Source organism: Bicyclus anynana, chromosome 22, assembly GCF_947172395.1.
Source record: "Bicyclus anynana chromosome 22, ilBicAnyn1.1, whole genome shotgun sequence".
In the NCBI taxonomy this organism is placed as follows: Eukaryota; Metazoa; Arthropoda; class Insecta; order Lepidoptera; family Nymphalidae; genus Bicyclus; species Bicyclus anynana.
Window position 1 is genome coordinate 4,565,494 of NC_069104.1, and position 20,624 is coordinate 4,586,117.

Below are 20,624 nucleotides of genomic sequence, written 5' to 3' on the forward strand. Positions count from 1 at the left end.
CATTACCATTATAAATTTAAGGTTAAATGTAAAGTCTCTCTTCAAGTTTTTCACTCACTTCAAGCTTTTATTTTGAACCTATAACAATTTTCAAATAGAAAAGTTGTTTTTAAAATTCACTATGTATTCTGAAATTCCCGCTTAATAAAAATTACCTACAAATGAAACGTCACATAATCTTTAAATAAACTAGATGTTGACCGTTTTTTATACTATTCAACTACACATACACGGTATTTTTAGGGAGCTCTTATAACATTACGGAACATCGAATCTAGATATTACGTCTGAGCTGCGACGATCTTTAATCTTTGTAGGATACTTCCTCTTCGCTTTTTATTATTAGCTGATCCATGCTTTTAGCCGGATATACGACCATAGAGAATAGAATATAGAATACGGCGCTTATTTTTGAAATTGTAACAGTATACACTAAAGTGTATATAGAATTATAGACACAGATAGAATGGGTACGGTTCGTATCACTCTTTGAAAGTTTGCCGCGATTCACGATATTAGTACGTATCATGAACGTCTAAGGAAACTGTCACCATACCCATGGTATCTGAAAAACACTTTACATATTTTATTTTTAAAGTAATTTTATAGTACCCTAGCCAACCCTACCTATCTTGGGTGGTGAACGGAATATGATTTGCCTCCTCAGCTATGTTTACTTTCTAATAATGCTAAAATTTTACAAAACCAAGTCAATGTACAATAACTCCAAATTGTACAATCGAACGCAGGTCAACCTTATCAGATAAATACATATACCTAGAACCACAGAATAAAGATCATACAGAATGAGTCTTTAAAAGCATCGTCGTGAAGCCGCTGAAACCCATAAAAACCAAACGTCACGCGTCTCCTTGACATTCGCACAAACTTTTTTCATAATTTGTATTTTAAAATTTAACACTAACAACAATTACGCAAATTAATATAATAATCAATAATTACCAATAAAAATACTCCATCTTATTTCTTTAGTTTTATAAGCAGTTTTTATAAATTTAAAAACATAAGACGCCATTTTTCCTGAATAATATTGAAAGTTACTGCTGCGACGCTACGTGTCGAGAAATTCGAGAACGAGACTGTATTCGTTTTTGGATTTTGTATTTGGAGCGGCTACGACACCGTCGTGTTCCGTACGCTCTTTCTGACTATTATTGATTAATCTGTGCCTAGAACATAAATCCTCGACAGAGAAACTTATTTTTTATCGATGAACTTTATGCACTTGATTCTGTGACTTGATATTGATAAAATACAGTTAAATTTGAAATTACAGACAAACACTTCAATTTTAATTAGGGCCCTTTGTTATGAGTTTGTTCATGTAACGCAGTGTGAGCCTAAGAATGAACAAGTTCAAGGAATATAAGTTAGTAGTACCTTTAAATATCTATTAATAAACATAAGACAAGGAATGAAAAGGGACTTATTGTAATTCAAAATTCAATTCAAAATTAATTTATTTCAATTAGGCTTAGTTCACAAGTCATAATTTAATGTAATCTAATAGTGGTAATAATAGTCGAAAACTTAAAATTAAAGTTACGAGGGTTCCAAAACTTTGGCGCCTTTGTCCGAGAAGAGCCCACAACAAACTCAGCCAAGGTTTATTTTTTATTTTGCAAGTAAGTAATATGCTAGACTCTATTTCAGAGAATTAGCAAAACGCCTGGCAACCGATCTCAACTAAATTAACGTTGGAATTCTCTAGAACCGCCGCACTGCACGGATGGGTCGCCTGGCGCCCCGGTCCCCGACCCCTCGCCTCGCTAGTCGCTTAGCGTGTAGCGAGGCGTGCAGTCGCGTCGGTAGACATTCAGACTCGCTTCAAAACTAAATTATCTCACAATGTACACAGTAACTCCATTACCTATTGATTTGAAACCCCGTTTTTCACATAACACCGACGAAAAACTCATCTCAGCGGTCTACAAAAGGGAGCCTTTATGGAACCCGGCTAGCGAGTTGCACAAAAACTCCGTCGTGCTAAAGAAACTGTGGCATAGCATTGCGCTTGAATTGGGGAAAGACGGTGAGTAGGTATTCACTAATTCATGCGTTTACGGGTATCTTTGACTATAAATTATCTACCTACCTATATTTTTATTAAATACTTACTACTAAGTACCTATAATAAATCTGTAGAATATATATTTCCAAAATAACTATCAAAAATGCAATCAGAAAAATTTTTGTCTGTCTGTAGGTATGTTCGTTAGAGAAACAATAACTATTCGACGGATTTTATCGAAACTTGGTACAATTATTCTTTATACTCCCGGGCAGGTTATAGTAGGTATACTATACTTTTCATCAATCTACGATCGATAGGAGCAGAGCAGTGAAATGTTGGGAAGAAGTTACTCCATTTTTACAGCGATACTACTGTAAGGGCGGACGAAGTCGCGGGCGTCCGCTAGTTATTAATATAAGACTTGAATTACAATTGAATCGAATCGAATCGATGTAGGTAAATATGTAATAGTATGTATATTATTTGATTTTTAGGTTTTTTAGGTTGAAATCTTGCAACACAAAAAAACCTCACAAATAGGTAATTGGCATGGTTATATAAAAATCTTGTCGTTTTTATTGGTTCAACATTTTCCTGCCTACATATAAAATCAACGGCAGTCGACTCGTATCAGGGTTGTATTTAGTATTTAAAAAAGCATGAAAGTTATAAACATTTCTTTTCCCGCGGTTTCATCTTTGTGGTTCCCGTCCCCGTAAAAATAAGGGTATAAAATATCTATTGGCAAAAGAATTTTCAAATCAGTTCAGTAGATTACAACCTCACAAACTCATAAGCTTTACCACTCTATAATATTTTGTAGAATCGATGAGTTATTGGTATCGCCTCCTCATCTGCGGCTATGACAGTAGGGACAGTCTATGATATTTTATACTATAGATATGTTACGTGCGTACAAAACCACCGTAAAAAATGTATTCGAATTTAGCTACTAAGCGCGTAAATGCACAATAATGTGTTTTGTTACAATATATATTTACGAGAGTGTATATATAGTTTTTACACATTTACTAAACACACAACTCGACATTGTAAACAATATTTAGGTAACATTTGTTTAAATAACTTTCGTTGTTTACTATACGACATGAAATTAAGACAATTAGCCACTTTTGTTCGTCTCAGTTTCGACGCGTTAGTGGCATATTTAATTGGAATAAAATCTTTGGTGACAGTAGTCCAACGGACAGAGATCGATCGAACTCAATGAAAGCTTTTTAGTTTCCTTGGTCTTAGAAACAAAGTCATTCCTACACTACGGAACCCTCTCTAGTCTTTACGCTATTTCAACTCGTTTTTTTCAGATTCGTAAACAGGTTAAATAGTTAAATCCTTTCTAAATATTTGTGTGGTTTAGCCATCCTAAACAATTAATTAATTTATAAATGTAAAGCTAACTAAAATGATAGCCACAAACGATCAATTATTCTTACGTTTCTGTATATGTGGGTCTCTGCGTACATGACTTGTGTAGTATGCCGCGTGGGTACTGCCGTTTGCTTTTCCGAAACGTGAGAATAATTGACCGTCAATGGCTACCTTAAGATGGGAGGTTATTGTATTAGGTATAGGTACTGCAGGTCTGGCGGGACGCGCGCAGACCAATTCCGTGCGTTGGGGGATCGATTTACGGGAATAGGAGGAGGTACACTAAACTATAAATTTAGTGTATCTACCTACGTAGTTTAAGTATAGTATAGAGTTTATACTAATAACTACAAGCAATCGTATTCTGTAATGATTATAGATGTTAATCTTATTAACTGTGTGCCTAGTGGGAGTTTTCAATATTTTCATACTGTTACTATCGCGTTGACGTAAACGCGAATTTATATGGAATTGAAACAGTTGTGCAGTAGTGCCACTAGATGGCGCTATTTCAATTCCTTAGAAATTCGCGTTTACGTTAACGCGATAGTGACAGTATCAGACTGCCACAGGCCCTCTGGCCAACGGCATAATTATAATACCTTACGTGCTTTCAGAGTTTTTACGGTCTAGCACAAACGCGACTTCGACCGCCCCTAGACCTCTTTAATTCGGCCCTATCGCAAAATCCGTTCTTAGCGGATACCTCAGTAACTTACCTATAAAGACTACCTCCCTGCCAAATTTAATCTTTGTATCTTTGTTGTGTGGAGATTTCGTGATGAATGACCTTTCGCATTTATTTATTAGGATTATATTAAAATGCTGACCGTCAGTCTCTGTTATAAGAGCTTGGCCGAATTAAACAAAAAAAAAACGATTTTTTTGTTCTGTTATTCTCATGCGATCAGTCGCTCGGCAGACTATTAGTTGTAGGAAAATTTGGCGATTAAAATCAACATTCCTCAGCCGGAGAAGCTCCATGTGGCTTATAATCAAAAATTTGCCGTATTTTCAATCGTCGAATAGCCTGTGGTATAGTTAATTGAATAGCCAGGTGATTCGGATGCTTTCTGAGTCTAGTTTTGTAGTTCTTGGTAATGGATTTTATTTCTTCTTTCACTGTTGGCATTTGTAGATGCTCGTGAATTTCCGGTATTTTCAGAAACCAAAGCGCGTCAGAATCATGTATTATGTATTGAAGCATGTGTCGACATGCTTCAATACATAATTCAGAGCTCTTTGATAATAATGTTAATGTTACCAATATCCAGACCCCAAAAAAAAAACTCGTTAATTATTTTATTTTAATATACCTATTTTTTTGTCTTTTATTTACTTAAGTACCTAATACATATTTTTCTACACATAGATAAATTGTGCTTGTGTGGCGCAACACTATAGCACCATGGAACCTTTAGACTCAATTATCGTTAGTTAGAATGTGGTGTTAGAATGTCTACAGTATAACTGAACAGGTATTTAGTTTCGATGTTCATATTGCAATATGGGAACTCTTCAACTAAACAAAATAAACCCATCGTGTTTGGATTCATGGTCTTGGAATAGGTAGTTGTATAAGAGTTTGGCTTTTTAAATATACTTACCTATATAACATACTTACCTACTCGTTTTTTTTTTCAGTTACATCAATAAAGACGAGATGGAAAAACCTGCGAGCGTACTTCATAAAGGTCCACAGGAAAAGCGACTGTGGGGATCAGATGTCCACCATAACGTGGCAATTCTACGACCAGCTGTCATTTTTAAAGCACTGCTCCCCAGGATTAGAAGGAATCGGAGATAGGGTGCGGGTAGAGAACGAAGATAGCAACTCATCTATTGGGGAAACGCTGGAGGATAATACAGACGACAAACCCAATTCAGATTCCGATTCATGTGCAAGCCAACCTCCAAGAAAGAAACCACGAAACATTGCTCCAAGAATTGAACTCGAAGTAGAAAGGATCAAAGAAATACCAGAAGCTGAAAATTATCAAGAAAGGAATTACGATGACCAACAGTTCTTCGAAAGTCTACTACCGTATGTGAAGAATATACCCTTGATGAGAAAGCTTAAATTGCGTTGCAAGATCCAAGAGATGATTCTAAAAGAGCTGGAAGCTGTTGAGAATGACATAGCACAGCAACAAGCTCGTTTCACTGAAGTATACGTGGAGCCAGTAGTTCAGAATATATCTAAACCGGTACCGGAATTAGTAACTGTTAAGAAAGAACCTGGTGGAGAAGATTGAGTAGAACTTTAAAGAAGTGTTTTATGACGGGCAGATTATCGCGACTCCGTCCGGAATTCCTGATTTTTTGGATCTTTTATTATTAAATATGATTATGGTAAACGAAGCCTATATGGCATGTCATCCAGGCATATTATGACATAGCTATGAAAACCATATGAATTGAGTACTTCCGGAAATTAGCTGAGACTGAAAAAATGGAAACAATTATTATATTATGATTTGCTGTTCCTCTTTAATCATCCAATTTCATGTTTGATTATTTTATTAGATTTTATTTAAAGTACAGATAATAATTTTTATATAAATATTTAAAGTACAATTGTTTTTTATATAATAGAGTTGAAATTTTTAGTTTTGCATTTAAATACTTTGTAATCATTTAATATTCATTTAAAATCTATTCGGTCAAACGCAGATCTCTGATCTTGTATGTCAAATATATATATGTTTATATAGAGAAAGATAGTGTAGAGATACGTAAACAACCAAATAGAAGCTAATATGAAATTGCTTCAGGGTAGGTAATTCGAGCAATAAAACAAAGTGATATTCAAAAACTTTTTTTATTTTTTATTACTTTCAATTCAAAAATCCAACATGATGTTATGCAACCTATATTATGCTCCCTTCCGTTATATTATGAAAAAAAATTAAATGCACGATCATAACATGTCTCATTCAAACCTTTTTTATTTTATTTTAAAACTAAATTAGATAGTTACAGGAAATATGACACAAAATAAAGGCAATCTTCACGATCTTATCTAGGAAGGTCAATAAACAGTAATTCTTCTTTTTTATTATTCAAAAGTATCGTGAATACAGTACAATCTATGGACCATAGATAATTATTAAGTAAAATGGAAAAAAAATGTTAGGCGGCAAAAGACTCCCCCTTCTTGCAGGGAACAAATACGTATTGAAAAAAAAAAAATTTATAGGGATGACCAAATGTCCTCGCAATAATATTTTTTTTTAAATTTATAACTTATTCCTTTTGCCTAAAGAAATTATACCCATATCGTGTTAATGTAACTTTAGTTTAAAATTAAATACTCAATTTATGTACCTAAGTATTACAAATTGATTTATTTGGCGGGAAAATTTATTCAGTGTTACTACACCTAAAAAATGTTCCTCCATTTTCTATCCTTTTCTATACGGCAAAATTAATTCTACAATATTACCTATATACTAATACTACTCTGTATTAATAATAAAATATATTTTATACATTAATTTTACCGCAAAAATGTCACTTACACTATAAAAACTTAGAAGAAAACCTAATACAGACATAACATGCATTATTTGAATCAAAACATAATACGGTTGACAATACGTAGTCGTATATAAATCAACGATAACAAAATCGATACATAATATAATATATAAAGAATTATATTCATCATATTATATTATATCATTGAAAACATTAATAATAATATTCATTACAATAATATTCGCATACAAAATTAATAAATAAAGGTAACATGACGTAGTTATGAAGTAGATATATTTTTTTAATTTTAAGCACTGTCACATTGTAGATTTTATTTTTATAACAGACATGTTAAGTTGTAATTTTTATTAAGGCACCACGTTCACGAATTAAGTAGTTAAAATAAATAATATAATAAATGTCTAAAAATTTAAAATATAATCTAGTTTTGTCACATTTTATAATAGATATCTTTTATGTTATCTATAGGTCCAGATATTTTAGGGTAGTACGATAAAAAATTAAATCTACAATGATCAAAGTGTATAAAATCTATCGCATTGATTTTACGTACGCCAACATTTTACGTAATAAATAGTTTGTTTTGTAAAAGTAAAACAAGAAAAGTCATCCATTACAAACAATAAAGAGAATATCAATTAAAATAATTAAAGTGCTCGAAAATATTAATAGAATTTATAATATAAATATTATATAAAAGCAATGTCATACTTTCATGTTATCAGTCTTCTGTCTTAGTGTATGATGTACTACATAATTATTTTCTAAAATGACACAGTTGAGAGAGGGTTGTTATAGCAATTATTTGATTTTTACACATTGAATTGAATTTAATGCATTTTAAATTAAAAATTACAATTTAATCAATCACACTAAGTGATAGACATGTCGAATTTTGTCGAATGTCATATTTAAATTGAAAATTTAGGTAATATTTATTTTTATTATAGGTAGCTTTTTATCTCTTTCAAAACTTTTTATTGAACAATAGCTCTTCTTAACCGACTTTAAAAAAGAAGCAGGTTCTGTAATATAAACAGTTTTGTTATTTGTTTTAACTTTTTTTTATAAATAAGGAAGTGAATGAGAATAATGATTTATTATTATATATTTAGCAAAAGAAACAGACGGTTTATCGTTTATATATCGTATATATTATTATTATAAATTATTTTAAATGGAAATTCAAATAATTTTCCAGTCAAGAAGAGCTTTTCAAACAGGATTGAACTTACTTAACAACCCGATATGCAAGTATGAGATGTGTAGCTTATTTATTTAAAGATATGATATATGTATATATGTATCTAATAAGGCATATAAAGAGGATTTAGATATATGTATATGACTTATATAAAAATACTAGAAAATTTTTAAACATTCTGATAAAATACTGAATGCCTCTGAAAGTGCTCACAAATAAAATAAAAATATTAGTAGTTATATACTTTTTTAGCATTAAAATTGGTCGCATTATAAATATATATGTCGTTAATTATTAATATATAACTTTATCTTTAACTATTTTATAGTTAACTTTAGTGAACATTATTTATTTTATTTTTATTGACATTAATAATTTATTTTCATACTGCGTACGTAATAGTTTACTGGTTCGAGACAATTTTAATGCTAAAATAGGAGAAGAAAAGTTTACTTAGTCATAAAGTTAAGAAGGTACATGAAACATCAAAAAAACTTCGACCGTACAAAGCGCAAACACACTCTTATCAAGTAGTAACCTATTTATTAATTGTACTAAAAATAGGTATACTTAGAAACTTATTAATAATGTCAATTGTTAGTAAATTATTACTAAAACAAAACAACTAATTTGAACTTCATCTGATACAGATGATATTATTTTGGGAACGCTTTTCCGTTTGAATATTTGAACTTTTGCTGTGAGCAATTTCTCTAATATTAAGCCTGGTCCTAATAAAATGCACGAATTATAATTAGGTACCTATAAATAAGCTACATATTGTAGAAAAATGTTTTTAAATAACACCACACCTCGTCCTAATTAATACTCAAATTGATGTTAGAATACTTTTTTATAGTTATTTTTATTTCTAAATAACTTCAAAAATTTTAGTCCACTACCACACACACAAGTGTCTCATTGTTCATTCCTTTTTTTTTTTAGTATGAACTAAACCTCCGAAACCGAACCGTGTACTCTAATTTACCGCAAAAAATATAATCGATAAAATAAAATAATAGCACAACACTAAATTGATGTTACAACTGTCACAACCTTAAAATAAAAAGACTCACGCTAAGTGATAAACATATTCCTCATTCGCGTTCGAACATTATTTATAGTTTATTGTTCTAGCAAAACCACCTTTCTAGGCCTTCACTTTAAACAGGTTTCAATATCAATAAATAGATTAGTCAAAGGTTTCGATTACATATTTTATATTTCAAATATCAAAACCGTCTAATCCATCTATATGATATATGTCATTGTCCATACATTATAAAATTCTTCGCTCCATTAAGTAAAATCATTCAAATCAGCATAGCTGAAGTACTCTTGGCCAATGCCAATATAATAAATCGACAAAATCGTAAAAGTCACGTGATATTAATCGAATATAATATATAGATATCACAGTGATATGATATGATATTATATCGATATTTTTTGTCATCACACGTTAAGTGTGTAATACACGTTGCAATTCCAAGTCTTTTTTAAAAATCTATCGATACATTAGTAACGATAACGCCTACATATGACGACTTTTTGACAGATCTTTTAAATTTACTACTTAACTTAATTAGTTAAGATACCGTCCATATGCGTACGTAATTTAATACGTAATTTGTAAATGATAAATCGACGTTTCAATATACTTATCGATACATAGAAATGTATGAAAAAAATGACAATACCATAATTATAGTTAACATATTTGCAATGAATAATCAATTTATTTTGCTATATTATGCGCCATCACTAATTAGTTGGTAAAAGAATATCGAATCTTTCTAAGGAAAGCTTTCGCGGAACAAGCAAAATTAATTAATTATTATCATTCATCGTACATTGTGAACCTTAGCAACATAACACCTAATAGTCATATTTATAATTCACATTACAAACACTTGCAGGCAAGTTATATATTATATAACAAATTTAACTGACACGTTGACATTGTGTTTTACATGTCATTACGACTTGACCGCAATCGCTCGACCAGCCAGTGACCTAAAAGTAACGCATGCTTCTATTCAATAGACACTTACCGATATGTACTTATGTAACTGTCACATTGACAGCTGTCATTTAGTCGTTCGACTAGCTTAAAATAACGCAAAAGCCACGTCTCCTACTAAATCAATACTTGACATATTATTATGTACAAATCATCATCGGCCCGACATAGACTTACCGATAAACACAACAATAACATATCGATATACAACATACCGGTATAGTGGAACAACATTAGCTGTCACATTGACAGCTGTCATCAATGTACACAGGGGGTGTTGTGAAGGGGCGTTCACACCGGCGGCGGCCCCCTGACGTAGCGCAGCTGCGGGGTCAGGGTCTGGGCGAGCGAGTTGAGCGCGTCGCAGCACCTCGGCCGCTCGACCAGCCAGGCGGCCAGCAGCAGCGCGACCAGACACAGCTGGATGGGTATGGAGGAGCGCAGCACGCGCCACACCCACCCACTGCGCGGGTTGTAGTCGGGGTCACCCGAGCCGGTCTTGCTTTTCGACACGGCGACCACGTGGTCGCTCCTATAAAATGCAAAAAAAACTTTCATTTCTCTTGTTTACTAATAAATAAATATTTCCTCGGTGAAAATGAAGGTATTTGGAAAAATAATCATAATTTTTTTTCCCATTACATTACAACTTCACAATCTTTATCTCTATAAAATGTAAATATCAACTAACTATCAGCTGTTTGTGTCTACTTGATTGAATTGTTAAGCTCAATAAAGAATTTAAAATTGACTTCGATTCGACCTCGTTGAAAAAAGGCGGAACTTGAAAATTCTGTTCAAAGATCAGTCTTTCAAAATTATCTCCCTCCCTTTTTTTTTAAAGTTAAAAATCCGTTAGGTAACCTCTACATGGAAATAGAAATATTTCTACCTGTCCTATACCCAAGTCTTTACGAGTATGTCTGCTGACAGTTTCAGAGATCTGTCTACTATCTATCTCCTATACACGCTGCATATAATAACCAGTCTCGAGGACCCCTTTTTTGCCATTCCGTATATATTCTGAAGTAGGGACCGTAATCCCTATAGTATTATACTAATACGTCACTAATGTTCTTGTACAAGATCAAAGTAGAAATTATTGAAGTCAACTCACGTCACATCGTCTATCTTCAAGTCCGGGATGCTCTGTTCGACGAGCGCTCGACACGACTCTTGCAAAGTTTTCACCTCGTTCTCGGTTTGTTCCATGCGCTGAAATAATACATTAAGATTAGGTAATACATGTCAAACTAACTGATTAATGATTCTTGTTATGTTAGATCATAGATATTGATTGTAGAAGATCCCAAAATGCATACAACCTTCTACATATTAATGGCAACAAGTCAGGTCGAAAGAAAAGGTGTTTAATTGCGTTTTTGCGTGCACTCTGGTAATGCTGTATATGCGACTGATTTATCATATCACCGACGGCCCTCAACTGCTAGACATAGGCATATTGTAGGGACTTCCAAACACATCTTGAGCAGTCTGTGTAAAGCTACTCCCAGCGACTTTTCGTTTTCCGACTTTAAAACCATCCATCGGCTCTTCGAACTCCGCTCATTTCTAACGACAGGTTGAACTAAGCTAGGTAATAGTGGACTTTTGAGAAAATTCAGGAAAATTCGGATCCGACACGGAAAGATTCTTCGAATATATCTCTCTGCGTCGACCACTGAGTAACTCTGAGCTTTGTTTTATGCGGTTTATAGGTAGCGAATGATTAGTTCATCATCATCATTATTAGCCGATGGATACCCACTGCTAAACATAGGCCTCTTGCACGGACACGGACACATCAAGTTCTCGAGCTCTCATCATCGCTCATCGTCATCTCGCTAGATATCCTCGGTCCACCCAGTGGGGTCTACTAACACTACGCTTTCTGTTGTGGGGTCGCCATTTCAGGTCCTTAGGACCCCAATGTACATCGGCTCTTCACTTCACGACTCGCTATGAGCTATGTCAGTGACTTTGATTCTTCTGCGGATCTCCTCATATCTGATTCGATCACGTAGTAAAACTCCAAACATAGCTCGCTCCATCGCCCTCTTTTAGTAGCTTTTCGTCTTCTTAAGGCTCCTAGTTAGCGACCAAGCCTCGAATCCGTAAGTTATCAATGGCAACAAGCAATGTTTGAAGACTTTCGTCTTCGGACACTGAGGAATTGAGGAATGAATAGTCAGTACCTAGATAAGTAAATAAGACTATCGTCGTCGTTAACCCATATTCGGCTCACTGCTGAGCTCGAGTCTCCTCTCAGAATAAGAGGGGTAAGGCCAATAGTCCACCACGCTGGCCCAATGCGGATTGGTAGACTTCACACACGCAAAGAATTAAGATAATTCTCTGGTATGTAGGTTTCCTCACGATGTTTTCCTTCACCGTTTGAGACACGTGACATTTAATTTCTTAAAATGCACACAACTGAAAAGTTGGAGGTACATGCAAGTTATCTATGGCAGCATGCAATGTTCGAAGACTTCCGTCTTCAGACACTGAGGTATTGAGGAATGAATAGTCAGTACCTAGATAAGTAAATAAGACTGTACCTTGGCAATGGCCCGGTGTGCAGGTGAGTTAGGCGCCAGCGCGGCCTGAAGACGCTGCGCGAGCTCTCGCAGTGCGCTGAGGCGACGCGCGCGGCAACCGGCGCCTTCGCTGTCGCCATCCGATATACCCGAGTCCGATAGCGAGTCACATGTCGACCCACCCTGCAAACAATCACACTGTAGATACTTTCATTGAAGTGATAACTTCTTATGGGAGGGTAAGTTATTTCGTAACGTAACGCGTTACCGCGCCCTCTTTCTGGCTTCTCTTTCTCTCACGCTTACTGTCAAGCGTCCTAAGATGAACACGTTTTTGCGTAAAGCCTAAAATTTTCCCTATTAGGGCGAACGTGGCTAAATATAGTCCACGTCCTTCATTGTCTGCCAGTCGGTCCTTAGTCAAGTCATGCTTTAGTAAGGCGAAGTTTGCCTTGATAAGTCCAGCGAGAAAATATAATTAATCACTTAGAGCACTCTTGATCAACATCACTCTTTCACGTGCACCTATACAGATTTATATACAACTAGCGGACGCCCGCGACTTCGTCCGCGTGGAATTCAGTTTTTCACAAAACCCGCGAGAACCATGGATTTTCCCGGAATGAAAAGTAGCCCATGTGTTAATCCAGAGTAAAATCTATTTCCATTCCAAATTTCAGCCAAATCGCTTCAGTAGCCGCAGCGTAAAAGAGGAACAAACATACTTACACATTTTCACACATACATACAAACTTTCACCTTTCTAATATTACTGTGATAAAATGCATCCTACTTTATACAATAAAATTGTATGATACAGCAAATTAAAGAAAATAAAAAAAGAGCTACATGTAATTCCTACAAATTTCCCGCCCAAATCCCCACTGTCAACCCCAATACCTTATTCCAACATATAACTCTGTCTTTAATGAAACTCTCGCTCTATATTAAGACATTATCTCGCGATCTGTAAGCTAGACACACAAAACATTAACAATCTGCAAGAGCCCTTGAATTCGATGGAAAAAGCAAATAAAGCGCTACCTTTTTCTTATCCAGAAGCGATGCAGCGAGTTGTCTGATATGCGCGGCCAGCTCAGAGTGGTCCGCCAGCGCTGTGCCGCGGTCGTGCAGCGCTTGAAGCGTGGCAAGGTCCCCGCGCAAGGCGCCCTGTAGCTCGCGTAGCGCGCTCTCCCACTCGGCCCACGCGCATACCGCCTTCTCTAGTGACAGCAGCTCGTTTGATGTGCTGGAAAGAGATAACAATCAATTAAAAAAAAATTTGTTAATCGTAAATTATAAGCATTCAAATTTTGATTAGAAAATTTCCTATTGTTCTCTCTGTATAATCTCTAGGATTAAAGCCCAGTGGATATGACTCTGCCTCCGATTCCTGAGGATGTGGGTTTTGGGGCATTTTAAGAAATAAGTGATATTTAATTTAATGTCTCAAACGGTAAAGGAAAACATCGTGAGGAAACCTGCATACCAGAGGATTCTCTTAATTCTCTGCGTGTGTGAAGTCTGCCAATCCGCATTGGGCCAGCGTGGTGGACTATTGGCCTAACACGTCATAATCAGCAGTGAGCCGAATGATAATGATGAAAGGTGATACATTTTTTTTATTAAAAAAACAATTAAAGTTGGTTTTTAAAATTTCCATTTTAAGCTTAAACTCTTGTTCCTCAAACTTGGTCAATTAAACTTAATTTCGAAGGCAGGAAAAATTCAACAGATCTTGTCAATGCTCTACAAAAAAACTGTCAAATTTTTACCATTTTCGGATAATAGTAAAAAGAAAAACTTTTAAAAACATTACGGAAGTTTTACAAAATATTTTTAAAAATGCAGTTGCCAAAAATTTCAATTTAAGATCTTCCATCTTAGATTGCATCTTTACTTACTTGTAAAGAGGAGGATGAATTACTACACGAAATATGCCGGTAGCGGCGTTATATGGTTGTGGCTGGTGGCCCGTGGGCAGGAGCCCTTAGTGTAAAGCAAAGTGTTATTCACCGTTGGTGCGCGTCGTCCCAGGCGGCCAGCAGCGCGGTGAGGTCGGCGGTGAGCCCGCTGTCGTCCGACTCCAGCTCGCCCAGCGCGCGCCGCACCGACACCGTCAGCTTCAGCATCGACACCTTGCACTCCAGCAGGCGGGAGAGACGCTCCTGTGAACGACAGATTCATTATTATATGTATTGAAGAAATAGTAGTCAGAGACGGTTATGACTTCGCTCGATCTCGTGTTAGCTTGTGCGACTAGTTTCCGTAAAGAGTAGGGAGTTAGAGAGGGGTAGCGATCGGTTGGCATAAACGATTTGTGTTTCGTATATTTGTGAAGTTCGAGCCGGCTACATTTTTGTTGTGTAATTCTTTATGGGTACTTGGGATAGGCGGGGGGAGTGACTTGAGTGGAAAAGGGGAGGGTTAGTTAACTGACGTCTTTAACCGTACACACAACGCGTCACAAGTGCGCGACTCCACTCAAGGTAATTCTCTGCCATTGGGTCTTATTTTACTACAGTTTGATTTGTATATGTTGTCCTGACAAATATTCTGAATCAGACCCTTTGTTTGACATTGGGTTTTTTGCATCTACTTTGGAGTCTGCTAAGTCTTTATAATATTAGTTGGTACAGATAAATCTTTAATAGGCCAGAGAATACTCGTTCATATTAAAAGAGCTCATAGTTGGTAAGCGGTTGAATATAAAACCAGTCCTATCAGATATCTGACAGTTGTTTTACACGCCGGTAAACTTGATTCACATCACGCGCTCCAATTCATATGTACCTACTTCTACCCGTTGAGAGGTTGCCAGAACACTTGTAACAGGTTGTATAACAATAAATTGATTGAGTGTGATAAATCAGAAGCATTTTTACATTTGGCTGAATCGATAATAACCTTTGCCAAGCATTTATGTAGGTTATTTAATATATACTCAAGTAATATTAAATAAGCTACGTGTGTTATGCAAGCATGCGTTACCTACTTTTCAGAAGTTAATCGCAATCTATACTAATATTATAAAGCTGAAGAGTTTGTTTGTTTGTTTTGAATTTTTTTTTTCAGTATTAGATAGCCCATTTATCGAGAAAGGCTATAGGCTATTATCCCCATATTCCTACGTGAACGGAACCACGCGGATGAAACCGTGCGGTGTCAGCTAGTTACTAATATCGCCGCTAGCGCTAGCGACTTCGTCCGCCCTTAGATCTATTTAATCCAGCACTATCGCAAAATCCGTTCTTAGTGGATAACTAACTATAAACTACCTCCCTGACATATTTTAGTTTTGTACATAAAACGATTTTCGATGTACGAGTATAATAAGATGATTAAGTTAAGCGATTATGCGATTTTCCGCGAAAATCCGTCGAATTCAGACGATAACACCAGACCATTAAATCCTGTAAGCCTTTTCAATATTGTTATTTGATTTTTGTAATAAAATACTAGGATCGGATTCATCTTCAAGAGAGTTTTGCTAAGCTTTCAAGTTTATCCAGATTTGCAAGCAACATGAGGTTTTTTATGGAGTTTCCTTTACCTTTAGCTCCTCAATCCTCCCAACAAAGACCCCTGTACCCTGGTGTGCGCCTGGGGCGCCGTGTTACGAGGCTCGCAGACATCGTCAAGAGTTTATTATGAATAGGTATATACCAAGCCAAGTTGCGAGTTATATGAGGTTTTATGTGGAGTTTTCTTTACCTTGAGCTCCTCGAGCCTCCGGTTCAACAACGCCCTGGTGTGCGCCTGCGGCGCCTTGTTACCAGGCTTGCAGACATCGTCAAGAGTTTCTTATGAATATACCAAGCCAAGTTGCAAGTTACATGAGGTTTTATATGGAGTTTCCCTTTCCTTGAGCTCCTCAATCCTCCTGTTCAGCTGTGCCCTCTTGTGCGCCTGGGGCGTCTTGTTACCAGGTTCGCAGACATCGTCAAGAGTCTCTTATAAATCGGTCAAGTTACATGAGGATTTATATAGAGTTTTCTTTACCTTGAGCTCCTCGATCCTCCTGTTCAGCTGTGCCCTGGTGTGCGGTTGCGGCGCGCAGTCACCAGGCTCGCAGACATCGTCAAGGGTCTCCCGTAGCGCTGCGATCTCGCGCCGCAGACGACGCGCGCTGCCGCGCCGTATGGCGGCCGCTCGCAACGCCGACCATCTTGCTGACACAGCTGGAGGACAAAAATTGTTAATTAGATTTTGATTAGAAAATAATAGGAGGTAATGAATAGGAATCTCGACTTGAATACGAGAACTAGCGGTTGATAACCATTGGCCTGATTGCATCGCACTTTGGAAGCAAAAAAGACGAAAAGTCTTTGATCATTGCGTGTTGCCGGTAATGATTTAAAATTCCAAATCTATCTCTGCGTGCCTGAAATCGCAAATGAGGAATTCGCAAAAAAACCAAAGTTAAGGACAAAGAAATCAATGAGTCAAAAATTAGTATTGGGAAGGATAAGCATAACCATTGGGTTGGAATGGCAACCCTGCACCATAAAGCGTAATAATGGTCGATCAACTACTAGATAAGTAGACATAGGTTGCGTGGAGCCGCTGGATAATTTATATAGGTTGAAGAAAAATTTCGTTTAAAATAACTTCAGAATTATGTCGTTAATTTCAGTAGTTGAAATTTCTCTGAATCCGCAGAGCAAAAGAATGAACCATAAGTAGAACAACGAACTGAACACTGAATGCGAATTTTCTTTGTCACTATTTCGCAATGTATGAATTGCCATTTGTACATTTGCTCACGTATAACGGAGATACACAGTAGATAGCTATGCAAATATTTAACCTTTTGATAAGCACAATGCGGCTAAGGGTGATCGCTCATTTAACCTTAAAAAATTGTGACATAAGAAAAAATTAAACATTCTTTCATTTTATTCTGATAGATTTCATAATTGGACATAGTTTTGTTTTTTATTTATCAATCTATCTTCATTTATATCATCTTCATAAGCCGAAGGACTTCCACTGATGACCATAAGTCTTTTATAGAGACTTCCAAACACAAAGGTACTGAGCCGTCTGTTTCCTACCGCTTCTATGATAAGTTAGTCCTTGACTGCTATCTCACCTGGTGTTAAGTGACGATGCAGTCCAAGATAGAAGCGGGCTTACTTGGAAGAGGTACAATTTTATTCTACAAATTCATATCACGGTTTCTACCGTAAATTTATGGTATTACGTCTTTGCTGGTAACTAGCCATGGCCAATACCTACCACCAGATCAAAATGCTCTAAATAATCCAAAAGCTTTGATGGCTTCATCATCGCTATCATTATCAGCCGATAGACATCCACTGAACATTGGCCTAATTTGAGGACTTCCAAAAAAACACGGCCTTAAACCTCATGCATCCAGCGAAAGCAGTGCCTTTTTCTAACCTCCTTAAGAATATACCATCGCATTACACATGAAGTGGAAAAACAGCATATGTTATCGCCGTTTAGTGTTGGAAATAGTAGTCTGTGACGGATATGACGTCGCACGATCTCGTGTTGGCCTCAGTATGCTCGTGGCGTTCGAGCGTCCACATCTCTTGTTGTGTAATTCTTAATGGGTTACTTGGGATAGTCGGGGAGAGTGACTTGAGTGGAAAAGGGGAGTGTTTGATATCAGTCAAAGGATCCTTTAACCCTACACACATCGTTCACAAGTACGTGACTCCACTCAAGGTCATTCTCTGCTATTCTAGGGCCTTATTTTGGTTACAGTTTGATTTGTTAATTAAGTTGTCCTGACAAGTGTTGTGAAACATAACCTTTGTTCGACATTAGGTTTCTTATATTTGCAATCACCTTTAGAGTCCTATAATACATAAAATTCTAAAGAACCACGGCACACACCATTGAATTATGATTGAAATGAAAGGAAATATTTTAATTTCAATAGAGCATATGATCCATTATGACAAATGTTCACAAATAGTTCGCCATTCATTAGCATGTGGAGGCATTCAGCCATATTTGAACATGGAAGGCGACACGTTACCAACAAAGGCCGTACAGAAATAGTCGGTCCATACAAATACATACATTGCTTAGATGCAAATAGCTAGATCTTCGCTTGCGAGGAATTTAATGTGGACTGGTATTATCGTAGCGAATATTCAAACTACGTGTGACTGAATCTACACGATACAAAGTTTGTGGTATTGTAAAGGTGGTAATCTCTGGATCTACTAAAGCTATTTTGAAAATTCTTTGACCACTATAGAAAGCCACGTTGATTGTGAGTGAAAAAAGCGATCAGAAACCACAGGATCAGGAACTACCCGGGACAAACAAGAGTGCTTGCAAGTTCATATTGTTTAGTTAAGGAGTTCCTATTGGCACTTCACTACTAGACCACACAATGCAATGGTGACACCATTAATTACCCAATATTAGGGTAAATATTAGGGTACCAAGTACTTATCATATTATTGCATTGTCAACGAACAAACTCTCCCACCTATCTACTAACTGAAGAAGTACAAAAAAAGCATGATCATCAGTATGTGTCTATACTTTAATAGATCAATAGGTTATGTTACAGAACCTTTTAAGCTTCGCCTATAACACTTGTTGTACCTTGACTTAAGCTTTTCGTTAAGTCGGTAAGAAATTTAGTTTTTTTTTAATTTAAATCGTCACCTACGTATACATTCAATCTTTAAGACCACCGGTTTCCTGAGCTTTTGTCTAATTTCCTGTGTGATATCATTCCCTATGCATTTGTCTGCCTGTGCCTATCTGAGGCTTAAAGTCTCATGTGCCTGTCACTTAAAGAAACTTACATTTAAAATTACAAAGGTTCTATAATTTCTGACATTTCGTGATTAGTCTGACAACTAATCATCCAGTTGTTTCGTTATTTTACATTAAATATGCATAGAGGTATAAGTATACGTTATCAACCCATATTCGTCTCATTGCTGAGCTCGAGTCTCCTCTCAGAATGACAGGGGTTATGCCAATAGTCCACCACGCTGGCCCAATGCGGATTGGCAGACTTCACAGACGCAGATAATTAAGAAAATTCTCTGTTATGCAGGTTTCCTCACGATGTTTTCCTTCACCGTTTGAAACACGTGATATTTTACTTCTTAAAATGCACACAACTGAAAAGTTGGAGGTGCATGCCCGGACCGGATTCGAACCCACACCCTCCGGAATCGGAGGCAGAGGTCATATCCACTGGGCTATCACGAGTATAAGTCGTATAAGTATAAGTCGCAATCAATCTCAAAGCACGTTGCCGCTGGCATAAAACCAACAGTTGTAATGATACATACATTAACCCACTGCCTCACATAGCTCATACACTGGCCGTGCACTGGCCCACATACAACCAGAGTATGTGCCAGCCACAGCATGTAAACAAAGTATTTTTAACGGTACTGCCTTGATATGTTTAAAATTATACTCCTTTACAATGCAGCTAATATTCATATGCACGACTTTTTTTTTTTTTGTTTACAAGTTAGCCCTTGACTACAATCTCACCTGATGGTAAGTGATGATGTAGTCTTAGATGGAAGCGGGCTAACTTGTAAGGAGGAGGATGAAAATCCACACCCCTTTCGGTTTCTACACGGCATCGTACCGGAACGCTAAATCGCTTGGCGGTAGGGTGGTAACTAGCCACGGCCGAAGCCTCCCACCAGACAAAAAATCCCCGGCGCAATTCAAATCAAATTCGTTTCTTTTAAGTAGGTTTACAAGTACTTTTTAACCGACTCCAAAAAGGAGGTTCTCAAGTTGATCCGTATGTTTTTTTTACGCCAAATTTCTCTATTTGTAGTGATTCTGCTACCTATTCGGAAGGAAAGAATCTACTCGCAATACATTACTTTTTATTAGTTCTCTAGTAAAAGTAAATTCAATAGTCTCCATACTTGGATTGCATTGTCATTAAGAAAGTTAACAATT

The 20,624-nt window shown here is 36.4% G+C and overlaps 2 protein-coding genes across 3 annotated transcripts in view; one reads left to right on the forward strand and one right to left on the reverse strand.

Moving 5' to 3' along the window:
• The first annotated feature begins 1,752 nt into the window (after positions 1-1,752).
• On the forward strand, positions 1,753-6,456 carry LOC112046857 (uncharacterized). The gene is made up of 2 exons (XM_024083678.2): positions 1,753-2,053; positions 5,069-6,456. The coding sequence occupies exons 1-2, from the start codon at positions 1,870-1,872 to the stop codon at positions 5,677-5,679; spliced, it is 795 nt and encodes a 264-aa protein (XP_023939446.2). The 5' UTR covers positions 1,753-1,869; the 3' UTR covers positions 5,680-6,456.
• Positions 6,230-20,624, reverse strand: part of LOC112046846 (klarsicht protein) — a 326,360-nt gene continuing 311,965 nt past the window's right edge. For both annotated transcript variants that reach the window (XM_052888461.1, XM_052888459.1), the window contains 6 exons: positions 16,692-16,870; positions 14,706-14,857; positions 13,734-13,938; positions 12,711-12,872; positions 11,270-11,367; positions 6,230-10,684 (listed from right to left, as the gene is read on the reverse strand). In XM_052888461.1, coding sequence (XP_052744421.1) covers positions 10,444-10,684; positions 11,270-11,367; positions 12,711-12,872; positions 13,734-13,938; positions 14,706-14,857; positions 16,692-16,870 — 1,037 coding nt within the window. In that variant the 3' untranslated portion in view covers positions 6,230-10,443. The remainder of the gene's footprint in view (positions 10,685-11,269; positions 11,368-12,710; positions 12,873-13,733; positions 13,939-14,705; positions 14,858-16,691; positions 16,871-20,624) is intronic.